The sequence below is a fragment of the Homalodisca vitripennis genome, chromosome X, assembly GCF_021130785.1.
Source record: "Homalodisca vitripennis isolate AUS2020 chromosome X, UT_GWSS_2.1, whole genome shotgun sequence".
In the NCBI taxonomy this organism is placed as follows: Eukaryota; Metazoa; Arthropoda; class Insecta; order Hemiptera; family Cicadellidae; genus Homalodisca; species Homalodisca vitripennis.
In genome coordinates, this window is record NC_060215.1 from 104,943,995 (window position 1) to 104,965,962 (window position 21,968).

At 34.4% G+C, this 21,968-nt stretch overlaps 1 protein-coding gene across 3 annotated transcripts in view; it reads left to right on the forward strand.

Moving 5' to 3' along the window:
- Nucleotides 1-21,968, forward strand: part of LOC124369774 (coronin-2B-like) — a 101,665-nt gene that overhangs the window by 61,113 nt on the left and 18,584 nt on the right. For all 3 annotated transcript variants that reach the window (XM_046827861.1, XM_046827860.1, XM_046827862.1), the window contains 4 exons: nt 4,528-4,614; nt 8,175-8,297; nt 13,964-14,081; nt 19,804-19,940. In XM_046827861.1, coding sequence (XP_046683817.1) covers nt 4,528-4,614; nt 8,175-8,297; nt 13,964-14,081; nt 19,804-19,940 — 465 coding nt within the window. The remainder of the gene's footprint in view (nt 1-4,527; nt 4,615-8,174; nt 8,298-13,963; nt 14,082-19,803; nt 19,941-21,968) is intronic.

The following is a 21,968-nucleotide window of genomic DNA, read 5'->3' on the forward strand; positions in this document are numbered from 1 at the left end:
GACATAATTTGTACGTACACATTGCTTTACTAATGCGCTTTTCATTTTTCTCATATTCATTTAAAGCTAGTTGGGAAAATTCTTGAATTGTAAAACTTTGTTACCCAATTCTTCGTCAATATCTTCTTTGTAGCTGTCTACTAACGTATTGCTTGCTGCTAAAACCTGATCATTAGAGAGCATGTCCAATTTTTAAGGAACCCAAACATCAGTTAATTTCATAGGTTTCTGCTCATACTCCTCGACACTTTCCCGTTTGCATTGAATTAGGCTTCTCAAAGATTTCAAAACAGATGCAGCTGTTTTCACGTTAATTCTAAGGTTTTGTCTAAAGGTTCACTAGTTTTCTTTATCTGACCCAAAATATCGTCCCAAAAAACAACATACTGTCCTGCTTACAAGATTTTCATTTTTCAAACTATACCCAAAGCAGCCACCAACATGCACCTTTGCCCGCACTCACGAAGTTACGGCACTCGCTACTCGCTCTTCGCACCGGTGAGAGATACTTCAAACGCACGCCAACCCGCTGCTCTGCTCCCAATGTCACCACACACTAACTCTGTACATTCACAATCATGATCTTGTATCAAGTCTGTATGTACAACGTACTATCTACGATAATATAACATGATCAGTGACATTAGTTTGTAATTGTAATTGTGGTGCGGGCCCCTAGGTGCGCGCCTACGTCGCCTATTCTTAAATCCGGCCTCCATGTAGTATATTTACGTAGATATTATATCTTAAAAAAGTTAATTTATTGGACGCTTCATAGTATTCTTAGTTGCATTATCACGTTGCTATGTGTAAGAGTTTATTATACCAATAGGATTTGTTTGTAATTATTAAGCAACCAGCATATTTGTGAAGAAATGTTTCTAAACAATGATTGTTCCTTATAAACCAATTTCATAAAGGGAATGTCGTCCATAATAAAGGATGGAAAGTTAAGAAACGAGGTGGAAATAAGTAGGCTACTGATTGTACATTCCAAGAAAGAGACTTATTTATAACAAAATCCAAAATCAACTTGATGTAATCACAACTGTGTAAACTTTGGTAAATGTATACACAAACTAATTGCCATTGGTAAAAAAATGGTTCCTTATAACGTCATAGTGGTAATATATAATACCATCACACACACACACACACACGGTTATTTAGTGGTATATATGAAAGTACCATTTAAATAAAGTTATGATTATTTCAACCTTGAGTTATGAGAAGAACAGATCAAACTAAGTTGTGTAATATTGAGACAAGATATTCCAGGTGGTTTATCTCCCTGCTACTGTTTTCGTCGGTCAAGGTGAATCTATTTTCAGTAATGTCATAAGGACCGTGAGAACTCCAGTGTGGGGGGAGGGACAGTGGCAGTATAACTTATGTGCTCTTGTTTCCGTTTCCGAGTTCATTGCCCTTTCCTTCTTTCAAATCAAATTATTTCCTCTAATACTTGATTACTACTTTAAAACTCAATAAGACTCTTCTTTTTGTCACACTTAAATTATTTATCAGACTATTTATTAGAAAATTTTTAAACTCTGCATGTTGTGTTTAGAAAGCGATGTCTTTCATGACAAGTTTAAAAGCTGTCTAATACACATATTTTTATTTGGACCTGAGGTATAGCGAGAGGTTTTGGAAATAATGTGCACTCATACACTCCTTACTTGTAATATTTCATGTGCGAATTTAAAATCATTAGTTATTCAGTTTTTAAAAACGAAAGGAAAGAAATAACTCAGCTTATCAGATATTATTTGTAATGTTTCCTCGATGGCTATGTTGTCATAAAGATTAGTGATGTCAACTGAGACAAGAGTGTGGTGCGTCATAACTTTATATATATTTTTATTTAGTTAATCAGAGCGTGTGAATTTTTGTGGTTTATAATATTTTTCAATTACTACATTGCACTTGCATTTTTTAATAATTTATTTCAACAAAAAGAAAGGACTAAGAGATTATAATAACCTAGGAGGCTGAACTATAAATAAATGAAACATAAATGTAATTGCCAATTCCATGTTTTGGCCAAATGTTGAAATTCTTTTTAAAGGAAATGACAACATAAAATTAAAGCATATGGGATAAGAGACTGATGTTCTTATAGCTATTGATGTGTACAGCTTATGTATGGAAATAAACTGTGTTTTTCACAAATATGACCAAAATTACTGAATACGCTACTGAGAACGGTAATAATCATAACAGCCACATCCAAAATGTTACTTTTACCATGAGTGATTGAATCCCAGAACAGCCTTACGCTATGAGCAGTATGTGTTTTACACATTAAAAAGAAATTAATATGAGAGATTTGTTTAAACTATTAATAAAGACTATTGTTGTGTAAAGCATATTTTAGGCAATAAGCTGAATGTAATATGTGTTGATATGGTCTAGAGAGATGTAGTTTTTGTGCATTTTTTTTATCTGTGAATTTGCTGGAGTACAGACCAGATGTAAATAAATATACTTCATCCTTAATGTATACATACTAATATACATATTGTGTAAGTATTTCCTTGTTGAATACCTGCACAAGTAACAGGAATAATCTTATTAAATTACAATTCCTTTAGCTAGTCCATTAGTTCTTGATGTTAATGAAAGCAAAACAGATGCAATATCTGAAAATAATTTCAAACAATGAAACTTTGAAGCTTACAACTAAAATATCTTTTAGACTCTATATGTGTTTAGCATTCATAAGCTTGTTCTGTTATATAGGTATAATCAGTCAAACAAAATTGTAAAATCCATCAAAGAGTGTATGGAACATAGTTTGATTGAACAGTTTATGTTTAGCTTAAAAATAAAAGTAAAATATATTAAATTAGAAAGTGTTCTGAACTTTAAAGTAGAAAGTTCAACATATGAAAACTTAAATTTGCCTTTATTGATATATTTTCACAATGCCTATAAATAATATATAGTTTTTCTTAACACGTTCGCTGCTAAAAATCCCTATATAGAGTTCCCTATATGCTGAAATTTTTTAATTGTATTTTTACTTACTTTTGGATGAAATATGATAGAAATATATGAAAATTACTCATAAGTCACAAAAGTTATCACTCTCTACCTCTGGCTCTACTGTGGTTACTGCTAGCTCCTGGGGACAGTCTTCCTTGCCAGCTGGTAACTCTAGTTACCGCGCACTAGGGACCGCCCTTTTATGGCAGTTGGAATATTCCACATGAATACATTGTAGCTAAGTAAACTGTATTTTATTCGTTTTAGAGAAACATACACAATATTTATACGTAAATGTGAAAACCAAAATGAATGTAAAAGTTTATAAAAATGTGAAAACGTTTATATAAATCTCCGCTAACTCACTCAAATTCAGTTATTATTTTCAAATATGAGGTGAGTAATTATAACAAAATATATTTAAATGTTTACTTGAAATGATACAAAAAATATTGTATTACATAGTTTTTATAAAAATGTATTCCAATCCGGTTGTGAATGCTCCATTGGCGTGGTTTGGTCTTGTGATCAGGATCTTCAACTTCCGAGTTCGTCTGATACTCCACATTGTGCATGTTGTCATCCTCGTCGTTTGAACTCAATACTGGCTCTGTTGTACGCTTAGAACTTGGTTATTGTACACCACTTGGTCCTGGGGGAAGATGCATTGTGTTGCACAATCACTTACTACTATAAAAACTCTAAAAATCATTAAAAATAATGAAAAAGTCTAATGTGAAAACGAAGTGCATAAAAATGCGGGATAAGTACCTCCCGAGGAGTGAGAAATACATCGTTTGTGATAGCTCGAGTGCTGACCGCACACTGACCTCATTTCAGAATAAAGGCTCTGTGGTATCCACAGTTACTGCCTGCTCCTAGCGCAGCGTAGCAGAGGTAACCAGAGTTACTGCCCGCAGCGAACATGTTAATCATAAAAAGCTCAGATCTATAATACGTCAAGAGAGTTTGGAAAATCATATAATTGTATTTGTGCAATAAAAACTGGCCAGAAATTCCTGCTAATGCACACATGTTACATGTAATTGATAATTGTAATGGCATGTCTCAGCCACAATGCTAACTCACACATGGGTTCGTGGTCAAGGATTTTGGGCAGCATAATTTCGTGGTTGTCAACTTTAGTGGTAATCATTTTTATGTTGTGGAGCCAAGATTTATGTTCTTCCAGTTAAAGGGAAATTTTTTTTATGAGGAAAATTATTCAGGAACTTTGCGTTATTAGAAAGGAAATGTTTAGGGTACACTGACAACACAACACATGTTATGTATACTTTGTTTAGGATTGTGTATTACTTAATAAAAGTCAGTCATTGATATTTGTCCTAGGTATAGTGTCAGTACTTAAAAGTGTGATATAATAAATGAATATTAGCATTTAAGATTTATTTTTTAGTGTACTTTTACTTCGGCATAAATGGTCATTCTTATGTATATGGCCAATGGTTTTATTTATTTATGTTTTGCTTTCAGTTTATTCTAGTTATTGTGTAAATTAATTTTGCTTTTATTGACTAGGGTGATGGGAACATCCGATACTATGAAATGGTGGACCAGGCACCCTACATACACTTTCTGAGTCAGTTCATCTCTGGATCTCCTCAGGTCAGTATCTGACTGTGAAATGTTACAATCGCACATTTATAGTGATAGAATCTTTCATAAACCTTTAGTTGAGGTTAACTCCACAGAACTATTGCTCTTTATATGGCACTATCATTGTAGCATTGTATGTTATACGTAAAATTTTATCCGTAAAGTAAGGAAAAAATGTTTAGCCCTTACACAATTCTTTTACTCATTATGATGGTTATGAAAGAACGAATTATTTTGTCTTCTGAAATTCTTTTCAAATGCCAACCATTTATGTAGGGGAGAAATGAAACTAATAATGGTTTTTTGAGACCATATTGCAGAGATATATTTTCGAATCCATCTTTTTAATATGCTGAAGTCTACAGAAGAATTTTGAAGGTTTTGGTCATTGATCCTCTTTGCGTAATTTACAATGTCATTGAATTTTGTTAGTTTTTATTTTAGTGTTTTTTTATTCAAATGTATTATAGGTACTTGGAACTTATTGAATTATAAAACTAATTGGACAACTATTTAAGGTTCTACAAATTACGTTAAAGCTAATTTAAAAATTATTTTACATTTACAATTTAATATTTTGAAAAATGCACATCAACATTAAATACAATTCATTTCAACAACAGATACTAAAACTACTTGGATAAATACTAAAAAATACTCTCAGCATAAGATTAAAGAGCACTGGGAGTTTAGTTTGTATTTTTACCGGTACATATAAAGAATTATCGTCAAACTTCATGGACTTAGTCACATACTATAGTTGAAATTAAACTGTTTGCAATATACATATTGATCAAGCCTTTGAATCAAGGTTTGAGGAAGTTAAATTTTTTTGACTGACAGTTTTCTGACGTTGAATAGTATTCCATATTCGATGATTATTCCATACCTATGGCAGCTACTGTTATCAGATTCAGCACACACTATCTCCGAACTTGCACCGAGAATAGATCTCATCCATACCTTTAATAAGTTGGCTGTCAGTCAGTGTTTAGTGCATGTGTTTCTCAAGCCTTTGTCAAATTTTTTCTCAAAAATGACGGAAGGTAAAGATCAGCGAATTTGTAAATTTTGTTTCAAACTCAAGGAAACAGGTGCAACAACTCAAATAATCCAGCAAACCTTTCAGGAGGAAGCTGTGTCCCTGACTTTTGTAAATTGTAGGTTAAAAACCATTTTAAAAATGGCTGCAATTCGATTAAAAGTAATCCGTGTTCTGGATTTGAATTTGAAATGAGTGTTCACCGAAAACCACAGAAGACTTGTGTGAATCATGACCATCGACTTCGGCTTCTGGCTGTTCCCGAAATAAAATCCTCACTCAGAGGAACCACATTTCAAGCAGCTGAAGAGATCAAACTGAATGCAATGGCGGAGCTAATAGCAATCCTGAAAGTGGACTTTGTAACTTGTTTCTCGAAGTTGGAGAATCTTTTAACAAGTGCATCTGTTGAATGGAAAGTACTTTGAAGGATACTAAAGTTTTGTTGGGATCCTAGTTTTTCAGTAAAATAAAGATAATCAGCTACTTTGTGGACAACCCTTGTATGTATATATGTACAGTATATATATATATATATATATATATACTGTACATATATACATATATATATATATGTATATATTTTTCTTAAACCAAAATATATGGGATTTATATATTTTTTCGTATATCAACCGTCATATAAAAATAATCTGATTAGCCTTACTAAGTATTTCTTCTCCAAATCTTTTGAAATACGTTGAGGATAATTTAATCTTACTAAGTGCTGAAGATTCTTTTATACATTTTGATTAATTAATCAGTAGTCACTATTTAAAATATTTTATTTAATTTTTGACTTTACATTTTATTGGTACTTGGAGGGATGTGTGTCTAAATGAACTGTATATTTGAGTTATAGTTTGAAATAGTGCTGTATAACGTATATATTACTAATCATTTGTACACTATATGTTAACAATGAAGAATATGCACATTGCATAGAAGTAAAAGCCCTTAGCCGTGCCTTCGTTACATAATGGTATATTAATATAATGGAGACATTTCAGTATTCTGTATTATTGATCATAAGTTAGCGTTTTCCCTCTTTTGGATGGAAAATTCAGTGCAATCTGACACATTATAAATAAACACCTGAATATTCTTTAAATAGGAATTTAATAAAAAATTGGTATTGGTGGAAACCAGGAAATCAGTAGGTCTATGAAGCTTTGTTATTGTCCAAATGGACTTCCTCTAGAGTTTTCTTTCTATAGGCAAGAAGCCACAGGGATGCTGTGACTTAACAATTGAAATGATTTGAACACTACCATTCCAAGGAAGGGTATGAAGAGGGTAGCCTAAATATTGATCAGGCCTTGAATAATGTTTGTATGGTTTGTAAATCCATTAATATTTTTACTGCCACAGGCCAATCTAATCTAATCGGCCGTCAGATTTGATTTGAAGTCCACTATGGGCAGATGTACTCAGCTCAAGCACTCAAACTGAGAAACTCCACAGGCTGATTAGATCAGTTTTGCATTTTTTTTTCTACGTGTTTATGTTTTACTAATAAACGTAAAATTTATACCAAAATACAGGTATAGAACACGAAATAGTTCTATACCTGTAAGATTCTAAATAGTTACATTGTGTAAGACTACAAAATTAATATACCTAAGAGTGACAGAACAACAAAAGATATCAAGTAGGCTGTGACACGCTAGCTGTATGCTTAAGTTAGCTGATTAAAATAATCTGTATATATGTGTGAATAGTATTAAAAATATATTTTCCTTTTTTATTTCTTCAGCCTGAAAATAGTTTACAATTACACTATAATTTCAAAATTTGAAATGAATTGTATTTTTTCAGGATTATAGTCATTATTATAAGTTGTGTTTTTTTTTAAATAATTTTAAATACTAACATGTACAATGTAAGAACTCAAATGGTGTTATTGTGACTCAACAATAAGAAATTACCTAGATTTTGCAAAGAATAATTATTACCAAAAATAATTTTTTTTTACTAATACGTACTTGTATGTTAGAATATTTCACCTTAAAACTTGTTTTATTCTCATACAATAATTATGTTTACAAAAATAAAAAGTTAACATACGATACATAATTGTATATACACTTTTCTAAATTTTAAAATAACTTTTTAAATATTTTAATTAGTGAATTTCTCCACGGTGTTTTTCAGTCATAGCGCGAGTCTTCAGGTTGGTGACATTCAGTCAGATGACTTAGCACTTGGCGGTCATCGGGTACCAAGTTGCATACTTCTACACTGCAACTTGAAGAAATGGAAGCGTCTAAACTGTGTTTAAATCTGCCCATTAGTTTTGGAAAACTACAAATAGGAAAGTAAAGATTCCTAGCACTGCTTAATAATTTGTCTCTATGCAGTGTTTGGGTCCATTTTAAAACAGGCTCTGGGAAGAATATTCAGTTGTTATGAGGTAGAGAGCAGAAAGACAAATTTTACAGTTTTGGGTTTTGATGTTGGAATGTTTTCATATCATAAGTGATTATGTGCACACTTATTTCAATATTGAACTGAATATCTTGTTTAACAGAGAGGACTGGGGTTCATGCCCAAGAGAGGGTGCGATGTGAGTCAATGTGAAATCTTCAGGTTTTTCAAGCTGCATGCGACACGGGGCATGTGTGAGCCTGTCTCCATGATTGTACCGAGGAAGGTAAAAGTTGTAATTTTGTGATTTTTAAATTAAGAGTATGTTAAGGTTAACAATAAATTTTGTCTGAAACGAGTTTACATGTTAGTTGCGTATTTAAACCAAACATAGTTGATATAACTTATTAACACAATATCCTCAAATATGTCCAACTGGTACAGAGTTGTATTTATTAAACATTTTTGCTACAGCTTTATACAATAAGAACGTTCAATTTTAGGGGAATTTTAAACTTTCCTATAAAAGAGTAACAGTCCTCTTAGGTATTTTCTGTAACTGCCTAATATTTACTATGATTATATGAGCCTGACTTTTTTCAAACCGTATGGATTCTTGTATCGGTCAACATTTTTGTAAATCTCTAGCTTTTCTTAAATTGAGTTTAAATATTTTAAGATATTTGTCAGAACATAATTTCCATCGATAGTTATCTTTTGATCTGTGTATAAAAGTGGTTATGTAATATGTGATATTATTATATAAAAAATATCATAAGATTGCCAACTTTGTTTGAATACATTTTGGTTGTTTGCAAGACGTAATTTTACAAGTAATGATTTAATAATAATGATGATATGTAATTAGAAGATTTTTAGTGCTGTGGCAAATTTTTATTTGTCACGTACACCGAATTTGGAATGACTGGGCCCTAAATAATTAAATGAGGTCGTGGAGCGTTGATTGGAAGGCAGGCCATGATATTAAACACCAAAACACCGTGCCGGTTCGTCGAGGGAGCGGGCAGCCAGCTTTGATTTTGAACACCGACCACTGAAAATCGTAGAACGTCCTCGCCCTACGGAAGCCTGAAGAGAAGAGCGCGGGAAAAACCTAATTCCAGAAATCTAGAAGCCTGAACACTAGAACAAACCATAACAGGCAGAATTCCAAAGAAACATCTAGAAGAAGAGGTTAACCATCTGGAAAAGCAGACGACTCGACCAGCTGTAGGGAAACTGCTGCCGGCCAACAAGGTCCATCGGCCAACAAAAATAAAGTGGCAAACGCCACATCCTCCCCCTCTACCCCGGGAGTGACAAGGAAAAAAACTCAAAAGGATAAGGTAGGAAGTAGAAGACGGAAAGATTGGAGACTACAACTGGTATCGCTGGTTCAAAACACTGTCTTTAGCAATCTGCTAGAAAATGCACTGGTATGGATCTCCTGCACGCTCGTGAGGCGCTCCAAAAGCGTAACGGCTAGAATCCATTCCGACTGACCACACTAGTCAAGAATAAATCTTTTAATTTAAAGAGGCTTGAGGGCCTTGTGGGAGTAAAAAAACTCAAACAATCTTAAGTGCTTTCAGTGGTAGCTACCAATAAATAAAGGTCTGAAGTGTTGACACAAGGATGGATTTATTCGTTTCTTTCCAAATTACTAATACGCTCGGTGGTCAAAGGCTCAAAGAGGGTATTCCAGTAAGGTTGGGAAGGAAATTAAGTAAGTGTACACTTATTAGCCAAAGCACTCCCTAAGTCTCCACCATCCGGTTATCTCCACCCCGGAATCCAAGGGCCACTTAGGCACCTGGATGGAAACCCCGAACGGTTGGTGGAACTCCTTGGACCACCAGGAGAGTATTATTCCAGACATAAATTCTGTATTTTTGTTCAATGATGGGGGGATCAGAAAGGATGAAGAGACCATCTCAAAGCAAAATTACAAATATGAGAAAATTACACCCATCATAATATCAACAGACCTAAGTTTGCGTTGAAAAGACTAATTAGGTAATAACCTGGTACTGGCAAAATCTTGTAAAAGTGGGCCAGTACTCTCCTCCCCCTACGGGACGGCTGAGAAAAAAAACGTGGTGGCCAGTGGGAAAAGATAAAATAAAGTTTATTTTTCCATACTAGTTTAAAATTTAGAGAATTGGAACAAATTAATTCAGGCTCTTAAAAGGCGTGAAAGAAAAACCTTGTAGAGCTACGGCAAAAGCTAAATGGAGAATAACGGAGTAAGGAAATCATTTGGTCGTGGTAAAGTGGTTTAATTAGGAACTTTAAAAAAAAACTACAGTTTTCTTAAGTGTTGGCCAGGAAAGGCAAAATATCCTGAAACCTATGGAAAAGAGACCCAAAAAACTAACAGGACCAAAACCCAAAAAACTAGGTTAACAATCAATAAACTTCTAAATCTTTAACAATAACAAAGTCTTCAAAGGATCACAGTAACAACAGTAAAAAACACTTCCAATATAAACACTAAAAGCAAAAACAAATATAGCTGCTGGAACATCTAGCAGCTTCAGAGACAAAATTATAAAGTCTTAAAGACACAAAGAGACAACAACAAAAACCAACTACAAAAAATATATAGACAAACTACAACCTTCAACAATTTTTCAATAACAAAAACTAAACATATGCATCGCTGCTTAACTCTGCTAAATAATAATGAATTCCACCTACTGCCAACGGACTGACCCTACTCTACAAGAGAAAAACAAAAAGGAAAGGGGAAAGTAAATGGAAGCTTGTGTTGTAAAATGTAATGGGTTGGCCAAACCAAGGATAACAGGCTGCGTGACTGCCTTCGGGAATTTTAAAAATAAATAAACATAAAGTCCACTCCCGATGAACAGCCTAGAAAAATTGCCGAAGCAAAAAAAATTCTCTAAACAGCCAATGCTAACCCTGATCCCCCCATGTATATGTACTGTAAAAGAGGAAGAGTAAAAGTATCAGAGTGTTAGTGTCGTGTAAGGAAAAGAAGAAGAAGAAGACAGAAAAAAAAACTAAACTAACATCACTAAGCCCTAATTTATCCCTATAAACGTCCCGGCAGCGGCGCTTTGGTCTTAGATAGGCCCAGAATATTTCTTCAGGTGGGTAACATGGGCCGACCTAATAAGTTTCCCTGACTTGGGACACCTCAATGTCACGGTGACTGGAGAGGTAAAATCATGAATTACCAGAGGGCGTGACCAAAGAGGTTTTAGTATTACAATAAATAAAAAGCATATAGTACATTGCTTTATTATTACCACTAGTTCAACTTCCAGTATCACTAACATGTGAAGGCAGAAAAAAAAAATCAACAAGAAAGGCTTTCAGAACAAAAATTGTTGGTTGCCATCAAGTGGGGGGTAAACGCAATTTGTTTCCTCTCAAGCAGGTAGTGAAAGTTCAATGTATTCAAAAAACATAACAAAACACCTTTCAAATCCTTAAAAATTAAGAGAGGAAAACAAAGTAAACAAAATTTAATTAAAATCAAGAGCAACTGTACTGTTGAAGTGCAAAAACAATATGTGGTCCAAGGCGTATAGTAGCGCTACAGGTCACTACAGAAAACTCAACAAGGCCCAATTGAATAAGACATAAGTCTATATAATAAACTCTCCCTTTAAACTGGAAGAAATTTAGAACGCCCCCCCAAAAAAAATCTGTTTTGATACCATGACTCCAAAAAACCCAGTGAAAGTTAAAATTTAGAAAGCAAAGACCAAAGGAAAAAATAAATTAAACTACTTAAGGCTTAAATTAGCCTAAACTAAAAATTAGGTATGCTAAACACCTGAAGTTGAATCAAGCAAGCTGACATATCAATCAATCCAAAGAGTCCACTAGGGTTTGGTATTTTGTAAAGTTTTTTTTTTGACTGAAACCTAAATTTTTTTAACTAACAGTGAACCCTCAAGGTGGCAAACTAAAGTTTTAAAAGTTTGCAAAACAAAGGATGTTTCTACATTTTGGAAAGAAAAGTTTAGTTTTGTAAGTAATTAAATCACTTATGTGTATGTCAGCATGTCAAATCCAACCCCAAGCTGCCACTTCATACTCATTACAAAACAAACATAGGCCTATGTTATTTTTATTAATTGTTCAAACTAAAGGTGTACTCCATATTAAGTTTAACTATTTAAATTAAAAAGGCACTAGTCAAAAGGCTATAATAGGTTATAAAAGAATTATTTTCACAGTAACATTAAAGTTTTGAAGAAGGTTAAAAAAAATTTCAAACTGTTAGCATAAATCAATCCTTTAAGTTTGAATTGTCCTGAACATTCAAATAGCATAGGCCTACATAAAAGTTTGACATAGTTCAAAGTAGAAAAATAATCAGATAAATTTAACAGTAAAGCTTCACTTACCTTGTGTGTAGACTAACATTAATTAACAATACATTGTAACACTTGAAAATATTCAACACAGTAGACAAAAAATCATCAAGTATGAATAACATCAATAAATTGCATTTGGAACCAAGGGTTGGTGTGGAGAGGTTAATTTTTAATCATTCTGATGAAAAGGTGAAAGATTGGAAAGGAATGCAATTTATATAAAAAACAAGAAAAATTTTCATTATAAGCCAACCCATAGTAAATAATCTGGTGAAACTGATTGGGAGTTTTAAATAGTAACCAGAAAGCCAAAACTTTAAAAACAAAAAGTAGGCTATTCAAAGGCTGCAGTATAATAAGCGGCCACCAACTGCATCTGCCCTTCTCTTCAACTTTTCTTGCACACATCTGAGCCAAAGCTAAATTGTAAAATACCAAAAGGTGCTTGCTAAGTTTAAAAACTACAAATAATTAAGTACAAGGTTTGGTTAAAGCAAGAGGCTAAACTGTAGGTGGTGTTAAAAAGATAGGTTAAGAGTTAAACTTGGTCAGGAAAAAATTTATTAATTTTTGTTTAAAGTAAATTTTAAGCTTGAAAACCATCAACCATTTACCTATGTCTAAATATTTAGTGAAAACAAGTTACTAAAGTTTATGAAATACTGCAACTCAACATTTTGAATTATTATAACAGAACTAGGCTTAGGTAACAGTTGGTTGCAAGAAATGCTTGGCACAGACCTGCACATTAGAAACATGCTACTTCGAAAAAGTATATACGTTTGAGTAAAAACTGTAAAGAATATTTAGAAAACGTCTACCGCTTAAAAAACTTAAAACTAGGACTTAGCTCTCATAGTTGTGTAGAATTCTTCCGCTCCCACCGGCTATGCCTAGCCTTCCATCTTAGTAACCACGATCTGCTACCAATATGTGGCGAATTGTTATTTGTCACGTACACTGAATTTGGAATGACTGGGCCCTAAATAATTAAATGAGGTCGTGGAACGTTGATTGGAAGGCAGGCCACGATATTAAACACCAAAACGCCGTGCCGGTTCGTCAAGGGAGCAGGCATCCAGCTTTGATTTTGAACTCCGACCACTGAAAATCGTAGAACGTCCTCGCCCTACGGAAGCCTGAAGAGAAACACGTGAGAAAACCTAATTCCAGAAATCTAGGAGCCTGAACACTAGAACAAACCATAACAGGCAGAATTCCAAAGAAACATCTAGAAGAGGTTAACCATCTGGAAAAGCAGACGACTCGACCAGCTGTAAGGAAACTGCTGCCGAGTTGAAAAACTGCTAATTGAATAACAAACTTTTTATGGTACCTCAACATTAATTTATTTTGTCAAAAACATAAACATTCATATTTCAAAGGAAAGTAACTTGGCAATGTTGTTTTTTGTATATATTTTATTTGTTACTGTGTTGTTACTATATGAGTTTTGAAGGTATTAGGATAATTATAACATAGAACAACATTGCAAACAAAAAGATTTTTATTCTTTGATGTTTTCTTTACTATCTCAGATCACTAAGTATGAGAATACTTGTATGGTTTACTAACAATAGCCTTAAATGTGTTTCAGAGCGATCAGTTCCAAGAAGACCTGTACCCTGATACTGCAGCTCCTGTGCCGGCTCTTACAGCTGGTGACTGGCAAAATGGCATTAATAGGCCACCTGTATACATGTCCATGAAAACTGGTAAAGTCATACTGAGCAAATAGACAATAGACAAAATAAGTATCATTAAGATGTAGACAAACATGCTATTTAGTAATCAAATCAGGATTTACTATCATCTGTTCTAGACAAATATCTCAGCTGAGGAGATGGGAATAAGCCATAAGATAATAAATTTAAAATTGTTGGTTTTACGATAAAATTTGAAAACTCCTTAAATTTTTTATACAAGTTGTGGTTTATGTACCGTTAAATAAAACCCTTCACACGCCACTAATAAGCTCATTAATTTTCCTATAACGTCAAGACAAGTAAAAAAATTCTTTCTCTTTAAGTTCAAAGCTAATTTTTATTATAACTAAATTATAAAAGGTAAAAGAAAAAAAAAGTATAAAACAGGGTATTTTAATTTTATTGATAAAAATAAAAAAAAAGAAGTATTTATAAAACTGTTTATTTCAAATAAATTTAAATTTCATTGTAAAATATAATTAAACTGAAAAGTTTTATAAACTACTAATTATTAGTATATTTTCTGATCACAACACTACCGCACGATGAATAATAACAACGAGTTATGGAATAGACGCGCACTTGTGACAACCGAGTCATGGATATGTTTGGTTATGCCTCTGTAGGAGACACGGAACTGACAAGCAGGTAGTCAGAGTTAGTCAAAGGGCATTCCCCTTCCCCTGTCACAGGGTGAAAGTCATTTATAAATACTTCCTTGGCAACCGCGATAAACATGGAGCATGCAACGGGCATTTCGAAGGCCTTTTGTGAACTAAAAACTCTCCAAGAGACAATCTATAATATTGGAGATAACTGTTTTGGCATTTCAGTCAAAGTCTGCCACTCTAATATATCTCTACGGCATGGGAAGGGTATAAAACCCCCCATACCCTTGCCCTCTACCCCTGGGTTGTGGGGGCTTAAAATATGCTACCTTTTTGAACTTATGTGAAAAAATTATTGTTTCTTTCCTCAGTAATGTAGGCCACTTACATATAATCAAAATATCAACTTTATAACCTTAACGTTTACCTATAAAAACACTGTAATCTAGAAATACAAAAGTTGGATTCTTTTTAGATTTTACTCTATTATAGCAATTACGGCTGGGTCCATGTTGTTTCACATGCACACACAAGTGCAGGGGATGAGGACCAGCCACAATTTCTGTCTTGTTACTCACTCAACAACAACACAACCCCACTCACCCCCCCTCAAACCCCCCCCCTCACTCCCTCAATCAAACCCAGATTTTTGTTATTTTTAATTTTATCTTAAAGTGATTAGTATATATAGATTTTAAACATCATAATGAGAAAAACAATAACAAACAACGTATAATACATTAAAATTGTCACAGGGTGTGGCACTATCATGAGTCTGAGATGTTACTGAATGACCAGGTCAGTGACACTTGGCGACACAATGGGACGGAAAATGACAGGTGCTGAGCTGGCCCCAACTTGCATGCCTGGCGCATGCATGCGAGGCAACTGCCTGGGCCTTCAGGCTCACTCCCTATTTGCTATTACTATAAATACTTCCCAAAGTTTGGCAGCACATTTTAAATCACTTCTTATACAATATCATAGTCTCAAAAACAAATAAAGATAAAGTATTAGGAAAATTTTAGCTCAAATAATATTCTATAATATTCTCCAAAATGTGTGTTTGCAGAGAATGTAAAAGATTTTGAACCTTCGCTTTGTACCTGATTCTGAAGATGCTGTTAAAAGAAGAAGAATAACGAAAATTAGAGTTATCCAAGTTTACTCCATTAAACATAGTGTCTAATTCAAGTTGTAATTTTATTGTTGTTCTCATTGTATCTATTTTTGACAGAGTAGTCATAAATCGTTTGGTTAGTGTCAATGGTTTGTTTCATCAACACCTTCAATCTGAGATATCACACGAGTCATTTCATTTAAAATTTTGGAGTTTCCCACCACTGTTTGGAGGATAAGGGATTAATTTTAAACCTATAAAAATGTTGTCATATCCCCAAAGGAGATTGAAGATTATAAACTGTTCAAAGGTCAAAGTGGTGTTTATAAAGTTTGGTGGTTTTTTTTAGTGGTGCACTTAGTATAGTTGCCAGCTTCTTCTTCTTCTTCTTCTACTGCCATTCACTTAAGGGGAGCACTTCGCCCTATCTTCGTAATGTTAACATAGGTACACTTATCTCAAGAACTACTTGAGGTATCTTCATAATTCTTTTTTTTCATTTAAAAGAGGGCTTCTAGGGGAACCACGTGGAACCAAAAAAAAAAATTTTTTTTTTGGCATATACCCTAAAAAGTTATATATTTTTGTTTTATAACGCTTGTCAAAAACCTATATAAATATGTGTATATGTATGTATATAAATATTGAACTCAGTGAAATGTGATGTTTTTAGTGGTTCCACATATGTAAAACAGTGCTACAAACATACAAAAAAAAATTTCATATTCCTACCATTTGTAGTTTTTTGAGAAACATGTACTTTTGTATTGAAAAACCGCAACTTTCGGAAAAACACAAAAAAACGGAAAAAAAAAAATACTGCTTTATTACCTTTTTCAGTACATTCCAGGTGCATAGGCTGGCTGATCTCCTTCCTGCTCCTCATATTCATCCTCCAGACTTCTTTTTTAGTAAGTTTTTCTTCTGTCTAATTTTTTTTCTCTATATCTTCTTGAGCTTTCTCTGCCTTCCAAATTCGCCGCCGGTCAAGCTTTTTCATTGCTGTAATAAAATGCTGCCCTGGTGACCACTCCTATTTCTTGAAATACTTTGCATTTGCCAATGTAGCCATCATTTTAAAAGCTGTAACAGCTTCATATATGCCAAATTTCAAAGTTTTAATCTCCACAAATGTTCTTTTAGGTATGTAGGTCCAAATGACATTGATTGAGGGACTCATTGGGATTTTGAGTTTTTTCCCTTAGTACATTTGCCCAGTAGAGTTGGATTGGCTAGATCTTGAAAAATAGGTTTAATAAATGTCATTAGGTTTTCAGGCAAGTGAAAATGGCTGCCATGATCATAGTTTTCATTGGATTTTACGGTTTTTTGCGGTACTTACACCAGGTTTCTTCATCATCTGGGACATAGTCCATGTTGAGGCCTTTCATTAGAAAGACATCACATGGAAAAACTCTGCCCAAATGGCTTTTTTTCATGTCTTCAACAGAGTTTTGTGTTGCGTCTAATTGCCAATCCGTAGTATTTTTGGAGCTGAATAATGGCAGAATCTGTTAGCTTGTTCTTGCCGCCAAGTCGTGAGCCGTCAGGGAGTGTTTTTTAGTCTTAGCTTTTAGATTTTTTAATCTCGATCCCATCCGTTTCTGGACATGGCCTATGCATTCTATCTTTGTTATGGCAGTATCACCATAGGGCTTGGCTTCGCATACACTGGAGTACGCCTTGCTGTCTCCATCACCAAGGTATTCAAGGTAACGAGCCTCATACAATGCCTGCGAGCGCTGAAAAATTGCGACTGCTCCAGCAACTTCCATGGCTCCACTAGAACCTTCAAAGTTTGCGATTACAGCCATCACCATGCGTGTTGTTTAGTCTATTAGTGCATCTGCAATATTTTAGATAAAATCTCGATGTCTAGGACCCTTACCGGTTGATAAAGATGTCATGTCACTGATACCACTCCATTTAGTGAAAGGTGACCCCCGCTTCTGCCATGAGCCATCAGCAGCTATAGCGAGGTCCTCTGCAACCATCATTATCCGATACAGCTTCTTGCACAGCACTTTGCATTGACTTCTTACACACTAACTCAGCAATTGAACCCAAGTAATGCTCATGTTCATGATATCTCAAAGGCGGAGGTGTAAGATTCATAAAAGCGCAAATTTTCTCCGCAGCCACTCTACCTTTGCCTATGTTACGCATAGCATAAACCAAACGAAGATTTAGGTCATAAAATGTGTTAGGCCTATCAGACTTTGCTTCATTCTGATTAGTGTTAGGCCTGACTAATTCAGAGTTTGTCACAGTAATAGTGTTTTCACAATCAGAACAGCTGACTATAATTTTTGATGCTAGGCCTACAATGTGTTTTACTTTGTAAACAAGTTGGCCATGGCAATTTTTACACACTGAAACGTTTACTAAGAGCCTCATTCAACAATCCTATATTAACTATACAGTTTTTCAGACTCAATCATTTTCATTCAATTGGTACTGTTTCAAAAAAGGACTGACCTTCTTAGAAGATGCACTTTGAGGTCTTGGCCTATCCACATTTGGAGTATTGGTACCTCGATTGTTACTTGATCCTGAGAAACTAGGCCTAGGACTAGTTGGAGGGTTATGTTGATTTCCTTTTGAAAACGCGTTTCTTGGAAAGCAGGCTTTGAACGTGGCATTATAAAATTCACTACACTTATAACAAAAAATACTCAGAACTCTCCACTAAACTCACAAAAAACCATAATCATTTACGTAAATTTTCACTCTCTAAAACAGAAATGTCAGTAACCAAAACATGTATGCTACCTAGGTTATAAGCAATGGTTATAAAACAGATGTTTTGTTGGTTAGTGTAAGTTGTTGACATAAACAAACTGTCACTGCCAACCAAATCATGAACATGACTGCAACGAAGTAGTACTATAACAGCACCATTCAAAGTGTGACTGCTACAGGCCCGAAACTGCCTGCAGGCCTATTTAAAAAAAAATATTTCGGACACTTTCTAGTCATCATAAAAAAAAATTTAATACCACCATTGTTATCGGGAAATTCCAAACTTTAATAAAAAAAAAAAAAAAAAAATTTGTAATTTTTGAGATTTTTTACGAAGTGCTCCCCTTAAGCCTCAAGGGCCTTTTGCGCGCCCCAGAAGAACACCATGAGGTCTATGATTCCAGCAGTTCCACAAACCGCCGAAAACAACCTATCAGGTCCTCCTTGGGAAATTTACTACTCTTGTCTAAACTACCAAAGATGGCATACCGCTCCCTTGCTATTGAAGGTCAATCAAAGAGCAAGTGTTCAGCAGTTTCATCCTGCTCATCACACATTCTACAGAGCGGATCCTCCTGAAGGATGCCGACTCTGTGAAGATGCTTCCTCAGGTGACCATGTCCCGTGATCAGACCTATAACTCGAGAAGACATTGATCTATTTAGTGAGAGAAGGTCAGACGCCACTCTGGAGGAAGGTGATTGTAGTACCATTCTGTTCATTCTCATGCCCGGATGCAACCTCCACATTAAGTAGAACTGCTGGAAAAATTCACAACTAAAAATGCCATTTTCCCCAAAACAAATCACTATCAGATTGTCAGAGAATTATATAAATCTTTTATTTTTGTGGCCAAAACCATCTGACAGCATGAGTGGTGGTTCGGAAGTCACCTTTAAGCCGTTGGTTCCTAGGTTAAGTGTTAGAGAGGGCTTCTTAGCCCTAACTTCGCCTGGTAAAATAAGACATCTTTACTTTAAGTAGTACCAAAAGTAGTAGTTTGTTGAATTTGTAATTTGAATCACATACATTCAATTTTTCCTATACAAGACCACCTACTGTTTTCTTGGAAGCTATCCACGTATCAATAAAATTGGGTAGATATCTAATGTGTTGGGTACTTAACATATATTCTTTACTATTGTTACCTTAACCAAACAACATAAATTGAAATAGCAAGCTCTAACATTTAACTGAACTTTAGTAATTGTTCTTATTTATAATATTTGTTTCCTAGTGATAAGAAAGTGTTTGCCCCTAGGTGTAACCGTGTGCACTCACAAGCCCAAGGCTTTTAAAGGCAACGAATTGTCGAGGTCTGCCACAGCTGATAACAACTACCGCATGAAGTTTGCCTTCTTGTCTACGCAGACGGTACCTGATTACAGGCCCCTGGATGTGAGTTTATTGTGTTGTTAGCAATCATAGTGTTGATACCATCCACTTCATCAAGTTGTGTGACCACAGCAATCTACATACTTCTTTAAATGTCATTTTTATACAATTAATTGATTACTAATTAACTGACTACTTCTTTAGGAGAGTGCATGTCAGAAGATGTACAGTGTATATTTGACAAGTGAATGTCTGTGGGACTCAAAAATAAAGCTTAAAATATCATAACATTGAAATAAATCTCCACACTTAATAATACATTTTGAGCTTTTAAAAAACTGACATAACTCAAAATTTATATGTAACAATATTGTGGAGTGTTAACTCCTTGGATAACTTGGATTTAAATATTTCATTTTGTCTTTATTCTTGTGACCTATCTGAAACAGATATAAAGTTAGATAGCTTTAGAATTGTTAATGATTTTATTGCTACTGTATGATAAAATGTTTTATTACCTAAATTACGTAATTTATCCCCACAATCTTCACACTTTTTTATAAATAATATTTATAAGATAGATTTAGAACCAATTAAAATTATGTATGGTTTATTAAAGACCTGTAATTAACATCTTTTGTGGGGTTATAGTAGTGTTAAAATTGTTTTTGCCACCACTACAGTTTTAATGATTGCATATTTGTCCTTGTTTTTATCACATCAAGTTATTTAGTTGTTTGTACATCAGTAGCTTGTGTTTTATCGAATATTTTTGTGTTGATTTGCATTTTCATTTGTTCTTCTAATGTTTCATTCGTGTTGCATTATGATATGCCATAGTTTGTACATGCAATTCTTATAACGTTAGGTTATAATAATCAAAAAAGATTTTACAGATGATTCTAATCCTACTGATTGATTTTCATGAATATAAAATTAGTCTTGAGAATCAGTCCTAATTACTTTGGATAAAGTAATTTAGTCTTACTCAAGACTATTTTCTATATTACTTCAACATGCTATCTTTTTAGTCCTCACAGGACTTTCTAAGATTCGTCTCATCAAACTGGGCAACAATTATGTTGCATAAAGTGTCTTCTTGGTTTTCAGCACATTCTCTATATATGCAGAGATACTAATATCTACTGATCAGAGTCCATTAGCCTGATGATAGAGTCCAATGAGAATTGGTCAATGACTTCTCTTGAGGAGCTCTTCTCTATTTTTTCCCCACGTAATAATTTCATAATCATTCTTTCCAATCCTCCATGGTCTGTACTCAGGATTTCCTCGTACACTCGCTTCCTCTTGAAAGCTAGTAGATCAATAGAATTGATCGTTCAGTTATGAGTACAGATGGTTGGGATACTGTTTGGTAAGCATTAAGTATCCAAAGGGTCATTATCATGATATTATCATGATACTCGTGATAATAAAGAAATAGACTATATAAGGTAATCAAATCAAATAACAATAACAAAATATAAAAGATAAGGTATACAACATTATAAGCAATAATATAATATAACGACTTAGAAAGTAAATTGATCAGACTCAGGTGGAAGCGAGAGGGCTTGCCTTCTGAAGGTCTGGAGGGGCAGTCCAATGAACTCCAGTTGAGAGGCATTTCCCAAGCGCATAAGACGAGGGACTGTGCTGTGGTAGGCATACTCATTGTGATGGTGATGTTTGCTAAAAGTCTGTACCAGGCGAGTTCTCTGTGGAATATGGATGTCGATCAGCTGAAGGGGCTCGGGGCAGTCAAGTAAGCCATTGACCTTGAAAAAAAGGATAGTTTAGGAAAATCAGATCCAAGGCAATTCTTCTGGAAGAGAGGGAGTTAATACTGTACTGATTAGCAATTTCATGGACGTCGACATCAGAGTAATTAAGACTACTCCTAACACCCATCAAACAAAGAAAGCGTCTCTGTACATTATCAAGTTAACAGCAATATCCAACCTGATAAGGTGCCCAAATCACAGACCTATATTCCAAGATAAGGTGCACAAGTGTCATGTACAGTAACTTAATGGTACCAGGTGAAAAAGCATTTCTTGATGCACGAGCAATAATTCCCAATACTCTATT